The sequence below is a fragment of the Nannobrachium achirus genome (assembly GCF_963921795.1).
Source record: "Nannobrachium achirus genome assembly, chromosome: 2".
NCBI lineage: Eukaryota > Metazoa > Chordata > Actinopteri > Myctophiformes > Myctophidae > Nannobrachium > Nannobrachium achirus.
This window is the reverse complement of record NC_137811.1, coordinates 50,775,991-50,782,133: the sequence shown is the minus strand read 5'-3', so window position 1 is coordinate 50,782,133 and position 6,143 is coordinate 50,775,991. Positions and strand designations below refer to the sequence as shown.

The following is a 6,143-nucleotide window of genomic DNA, read 5'->3' as shown; positions in this document are numbered from 1 at the left end:
CCAGGCGGTGCGCCGCTCTATTGTCCACGACACTGCGAGCGGCTACCGAAGCCCCCCTGTATCCACGAAGCCCAAACGAGTTACGAGGCCCCCCTGGGTCCACGAAGCCCCAAGCGGCGCGAAGGCCAGCGGACCTTGGTCCTGCTCTTCGCCCCCGAGCGCCGCAGGCGCGAGTGGCCGCGAAGAGCGGGCCAGGGCCGCGCGGCCGGCGGAGCGCCGCGCGAGTTACGAAGCCGTGGTGAATGCAATCGTTATATTTATGCCCAGGCCGTAAGGCCTGGGCAAGCGCACGTTAAACGCCCTGTCCAAGTGACTACAATGGAGCTAATGGCTAGGCTAGGCTAGGCTAGGCTAGGCTAGGCTAGGCTAGTAAATAAAGAGTAAACACTTCCGGTCTGCGGCGAGTTCAAAGCGTGACGTAACTCTCTTATCCAGTGGCTGACGTCGCCATCTGGTGGTGATTAGTGTGTGGTGAACTACAAAACGAGCGCTCTTACCGAGGTCTCCCTGAGTTACCCATTTACCCTGTAACATATACACAAATACATTACTGATCCATTTGCTATCGCCACATTCAGTTTCATGTGGGCCACTAGTGTCTGGAACAGATCATGTTGCGCATGTATGACGACGGACGTACAGTCAGAGATGGGCACAAAATATAAAAAGGTATTTGAAATACAAATTAAAAATACTTACCAGGATACTGTCACCAGGATATCTAGGTGACAGTATCGTGGTCAGTAATAAGACCAGGTACTGACCAAGTATTTTGTGTTTATTTTTTCAAAATACTTATTTTTTATGTTGTGCCCATCTCTGCGTACAGTGAATTCCTGATAACATAGACCAGATTGATTTATGCCAATTTCCAAGAGATATTGCATCAAAAGGAGCAGACGGGCTGTTATTGAGTCTGCATCACTTCTCCTTCTTGTCTTCCTCCGGTGGGAAGGTCTGGTGTGTAGCTCCATGGAGCACCAACAAGCCAGTGAGAGTGAGGGAAATCCCTACCCACCATAGAACTGCATGGGTCTCTCCAAAGATCACCTTACCCAGTATCGCCTGAATACAGAAATAGAGAAACACAGTAAACGGGTGCGGTAAAAACAAAAAGTGATAAGTATTTCTAATTTTGCTCTGTTTTCTGACTGCCTGTGAAATCTACCCAGCTTATCAAACCAATACAATATGAAACCCCTGAATTACAGTGAATGTCTGCCAGATGTCTTGCTGCCTGTGCCATCTTGCCTTGCATTCCAACCCAGACTGATATCAGTACACAATGTCACCTAAAAATATTGGTCTTTGACAGATTCTCCATCAGCACATTGCCTGCACAGATTCTCTATCAGCACATTGCTTGCCTATAATAGTACACGGAAAGACCAGAGATGGTGCAGCTAAGACAAGATGTCTCTGTGGAGATAAGAGAACTTACAGAGGAGATGAAGTTGGCAGCTGTGGTGGTTACTGTGGCTCTGGCTGAAGATGAGGAGTAGCGAAGTGCCTTGGAGAAGAACGTCCACATCACTGCATTACATGTGAATAACAGGCCTCCGCACATCAACCTGAGAGGTATATGGAGCTTGCAAAACAAAACAAAAAGTTAAAAACCAGTCGGGTATGTCAGGTCTCACATAGTTTAGGCCAGTGCATAAAAGGGTTGATTATTTTTAGGAGACATTGACACAATCCATGAGTAAATCTATCATAAATAATATCAGTGAATAAGGTATGTTTATCAGCATTGCCTCCCCTTTCTCTTGTTATTCGCTTCTCTGTGATCCTACATAGATAATAGAAAGTTATACACTTATTCATGCATGCATGACACGAATAGTACAGCTCAAACCAGTAGATCAGATAAGTGGTTCCCAAACCTTTTAGCTGGAGACCCAAAGGAGATTAGATGTTTGCCTGGGACTCAAACTAGTGAAGATCTAGTGAGATCTACACTACTTTTTTTTTGTTTCTGAAAATGTTTGAAATAATTAAAAAACAAAATGTAGGAAACCCAAAAAATCAAGGGACCCATAAAATATTGTCTGTTTGGGAAACAATGCATTAGATCAGTGGTCAGCAACCTTTTTGAAATGAAGTGCCATGATTTTATTTTCTACATATTCAGTGTGCCATATAACATACATTTTAATGACACGCCATAAAACAATCTGACATAATTTGATTGGCAAGACATTGATCATTACTCACTCAAGCAATAATCCACCTATCTCCCCGACTCCCTCCCCAGTCAGAGTTCAGACTCAAGAGTTTTAATGAATGTAGAATTATGTGCAGGATGTTATTTGCTGTAAATTAGGTTACTAGTTTATAAAGAATATATATTCTCTTCTGCCAGTGTGCCAGTGATCACCCTCCCCTAAGGATGCCTACCCCTGCATTAGATCATGGAGGCAACTGTGTCTCACCCAGTCACATGGAGTGGCTTCATCATATTGACCCCATCTCCTCATCCCTGTGACACACATGTCTTTTAGGTACTCAGCCCCAAGAGACAGCTTTGCTGAGGAAGAGGCAACAGCGCCGAGAAAACCGGCCACTAACGCACACAAAGTCCCAGAAATCATATTGGAGGCTGACGAAAGAAACGAATATTCACATTAAGCAATCCATGTAAATAATGACACTACTTTGCTATCCCAGCTGCTGCACTTCCCTTCCTGCTTCACCAACATTACATCGTGACACAAATGACTTGCGACGGGGCAGCGCAGCAGTGGTGGAAAGTAATATTACATATACTCAAGTACTAGTCTGTAGGCCTACTTAAATACAGTTTTGAGATACTTTGACTTTACTGGAGTATTTAAAATTTGCACTACTTTTACTTCTACTCCACTACATCTCAGAGACAAATAGGTCTACTGTACGTTTACTCCACTACAATTATTTGAAAAACTTTAGTTACTTAGTAGATTTATTTTGATTATAATTACAAAACATACATTAACCACTTCAGCCCTATCTACATTTCGGCCATTTGAAAATAGCCGATCTACAAGCTCACAATGCGTCGCGATGCTTGTAGATCTGCTATTTTAAAGACCTTTTCAACCACCTTTTTGTGCATTTGAAAACTTTGGACATTCATTAATTTCTGCCAAATGAAATGAGTAGACTACTTTTTCCTTTTGTACTTTGTACTACGAAATGTACTTTAAGTACATTTCGATACCAATATTTTTGTACTTGTACTCAAGTACATTTTGAAATCCGGACTTTTACTCGTAGAGTATTTCTATACTTGAGTAAAAAAATATGAGTACTTTTCCCACCATTGCTTGCGGCGGCGCAGACTGATGACGCAAGGCTGTTGTATGGGAGGTTTGGTTTGAGCTTTGGAGCAACATTTAATTTAACGTTTATTTAACGTTTGTCTTATCCGCTCTACAATGAACAAGAACAATAAGAAAACTGACGTGTCATGGATAAAACCATCGGAACCCTCCTTCTTAAAGAAGTTCAAAAACGACGTCGGTTACAAAGAAGGGCCAACAGTTGACACCAAGGTATTTGCTAAGGCTGCTAGCACCATCCATTCCATTCCATTCATTTAACTAGTTTTCAACCTTCAAGCATTTGAACCACGGACCACCACTTGATGACATGTAGCCTCTCAGACCCAAAATATTGAATATTTTGTTATCGTTGGATAGGATTTTGTCCACAATTCACTGCTCAAAATAACAATTCTTCTACATTCTTTAATTGTATAGACTTCTTTTAAATTAAGCAGTGCAGATGTAAGATCTATAATAAGGGTCCATTTGGTTAGCTTGGGACCACCTGGAACCTCCTTAAGGACCACTGGCACTGGTTGAAAACACTAAACACACACACACACACACACACACACACACACACACACACACACACACACACACACACACACACACACACACACTGTACTGGAGTGAGAGAGTGTTTTTTACTGGTGATTCAGTCAGAGTGTATGAAAGGGTGCGCTCGTTTTATTGTCCACGACATTGCAAGCGGCGCGAAGGCCAGCGGTCCTTGGTCCTGCTCTTCGCCCCCGAGCGCCGCAGGCGCGAGTGGCCGCGAAGAGCGGGCCAGGGCCGCGCGGCCGGCGGAGCGCCGCGCGAGTTACGAAGCCGTGGTGAATGCAATCGTTATATTTATGCCCAGGCCTTAAGGCCTGGGCAAGCCCACGATAAACGCCCGCGCAGTCCGGTGCGCATTTCCGAACGCACCCTTTCCCCACACTCGGACTGAAACACCAGTAAAAAACACCATCCCGTGTACTGGAGTAGCCTATTTATTAAACTGAAAGATTTGGACTGACAAGCAGTGTGTGGGAGTGATCTTTGCATCCTGTAACATGTGTCATACACATACAACTGACGCTCTGGACCAGAGCTACTCCAACCCCAGAATACCTACCAAAATGTTGTTCTGCATACTTCATTTGACATCAATGTGGTGCCAGAAAACTGGCACAATTACAGCAAATGTATGTTTTCAATTCATTTTTCCCTCCGTTTCATGTGTCCTGATTGTAGCGTCAGGTGATGCCAACATTAGATGATGATGACAGTGGGAGTGACCGTGAGGATGAGTTACCACAAGTTGTTGTTCTGAAGAAGGGAGATCTGAGTGCTGATGAAGTGAAAAAGATGAAAGATGACACACGTGGTGATGGTAAAGAGAAAGGTAAGACTCATTCATTCAGGTTGAACCTTCAGGTTGAACCTTCATTTTACATGTATCAATGCCATAATGATGTTGACTTATACTTGGGTCCCAAGTCTATATAGGACCTATAGATGACACAGCATCTAACATGCAGAACATTTGTCAAGATCCTGAAGTTCATACATTAGTAGCATCTTAAATTACATACATGTGCATTGTGCACACCTCCATTACAAATTATTAGACATTTGAAATTACATTAAAAAGAAATCAGAGGAATGATGATATCGTTTGTCTGTCCTCAGATGATGAAGCTCCTGCCGATGGTAAGATCCTGTTTAAGAAGCCAGCGAAGCGATCCTCCGCTGACAAGTTCCAGGGCATCAGTGCTAGTTCCAGCAAAAAGAAGAAGAGCGAGGAACAGAGTGAGGAGGAGGATGAGGAGAAGAAAGAGGAGAAGTCTGGAAAGAAAGTGAAAAACAGGAGCCTTCTGTCCTTCGGAGATGACGAGGAAGAGGACTGAGTGTTACTGGTAGGATATGGAGTTCAGAAAAACTCTACAGACGGTGGAACTGATGGGCTTTTTTTGTTCTTGGCTTGCACTCTGGGGAAGAGGACACACTTTTTAAATGCATTAAGAATAAGATTACAAATCATTACAGCTCGTACAGTTCTGAAGTTGGGGATGTAGCACAATGAGAAAGTGTGTGTGTGTGTGTGTGTGTTGTCCCTTAAGGAACATTATTTCTCGTACATGTTAAGGTCCTGTTCCTGGCGTCTGGATCAGTATATTAGTCCATCTAAGGTGCCAGTGGAACTGTCATCATGTTTGCAACTGTAGCCTATAATATTCATGAGTTTTTATACATTCATTGATACATTCAACAATTCGTTGAATGTATGAATTATGTATTAGCTTCGACAATGGAGCTTTAAAAATGTTTAAGTTAAAGCAATGCATTCTTGTCACTGCAAATGTATTTCAATTGTATATTGATTTTGTAGTGTTTATAGTGTTTTTTGTTGTATGCATTTTAGATGACATTTTTGATGTTACTATTTGAAATATAAATCATTAAGCCTATTTGACAAGAGGGAAACATCATTTGTGATTTTTAGTGAATGTATAGAATGTATTGTAAATATACCTGAGGTTCAGTATTGCAATTTGCCATTTAAATCATGCTCCCACACTGAATTGGACATATACTGTAACTGTATCATAGCTTTATTAAGAGGAAAACTGGTTCAAGTATTTCATACAGTACATAAACAAAATCACTTTCCCAAAACACACACCCAGAGACATCCATTTCAACAGAAATAATTGTTTAAAGACATGAATATATAACCCTTCTCTCCAAGTACACAAAACAAGGACCAGTTGACTGCTAAAGATGAAAGGGGACTGCCCCATAGGTCGAACTCCCCCGTTGGGTCGAACCGCGTCGGCAGGTTAGATAATC

At 42.4% G+C, this 6,143-nt stretch overlaps 2 protein-coding genes across 2 annotated transcripts; one reads left to right on the top strand and one right to left on the bottom strand.

Annotated features, from left to right (window-relative positions):
• tmem42a (transmembrane protein 42a) lies at nt 1-2,675 on the bottom strand. Its single transcript, XM_080746145.1, has 3 exons — nt 2,433-2,675; nt 1,442-1,588; nt 1-1,065 (listed from the first exon to the last, which is right to left on the bottom strand). Exons 1-3 carry the CDS (start codon nt 2,589-2,591, stop codon nt 922-924), a joined length of 450 nt encoding a protein of 149 aa, XP_080602271.1. The 5' UTR covers nt 2,592-2,675; the 3' UTR covers nt 1-921.
• Nucleotides 2,676-3,333: 658 nt separating this feature from the next.
• kiaa1143 (KIAA1143 ortholog) lies at nt 3,334-5,761 on the top strand. The gene is made up of 3 exons (XM_080746132.1): nt 3,334-3,533; nt 4,545-4,695; nt 4,983-5,761. The coding sequence occupies exons 1-3, from the start codon at nt 3,417-3,419 to the stop codon at nt 5,198-5,200; spliced, it is 486 nt and encodes a 161-aa protein (XP_080602258.1). The 5' UTR covers nt 3,334-3,416; the 3' UTR covers nt 5,201-5,761.
• Nucleotides 5,762-6,143: the final 382 nt, after the last annotated feature.

What these genes read in the sequence shown, in the direction of transcription:
- tmem42a (XM_080746145.1), bottom strand. Translation starts at nt 2,591, where the DNA reads ATGATTTCTGGGACTTTGTGTGCGTTAGTGGCCGGTTTTCTCGGCGCT. An exon ending in AAGCCACTCCATGTGACTGG is followed by an intron (nt 1,589 to 2,432) that starts GTGAGACACAGT and finishes TTGTTTTGCAAG; the next exon opens with CTCCATATACCTCTCAGGTT. An exon ending in CTGCCAACTTCATCTCCTCT is followed by an intron (nt 1,066 to 1,441) that starts GTAAGTTCTCTT and finishes TTCTGTATTCAG; the next exon opens with GCGATACTGGGTAAGGTGAT.
- kiaa1143 (XM_080746132.1), top strand. Translation starts at nt 3,417, where the DNA reads ATGAACAAGAACAATAAGAAAACTGACGTGTCATGGATAAAACCATCG. An exon ending in GGCCAACAGTTGACACCAAG is followed by an intron (nt 3,534 to 4,544) that starts GTATTTGCTAAG and finishes TCCTGATTGTAG; the next exon opens with CGTCAGGTGATGCCAACATT. An exon ending in TGGTGATGGTAAAGAGAAAG is followed by an intron (nt 4,696 to 4,982) that starts GTAAGACTCATT and finishes GTCTGTCCTCAG; the next exon opens with ATGATGAAGCTCCTGCCGAT.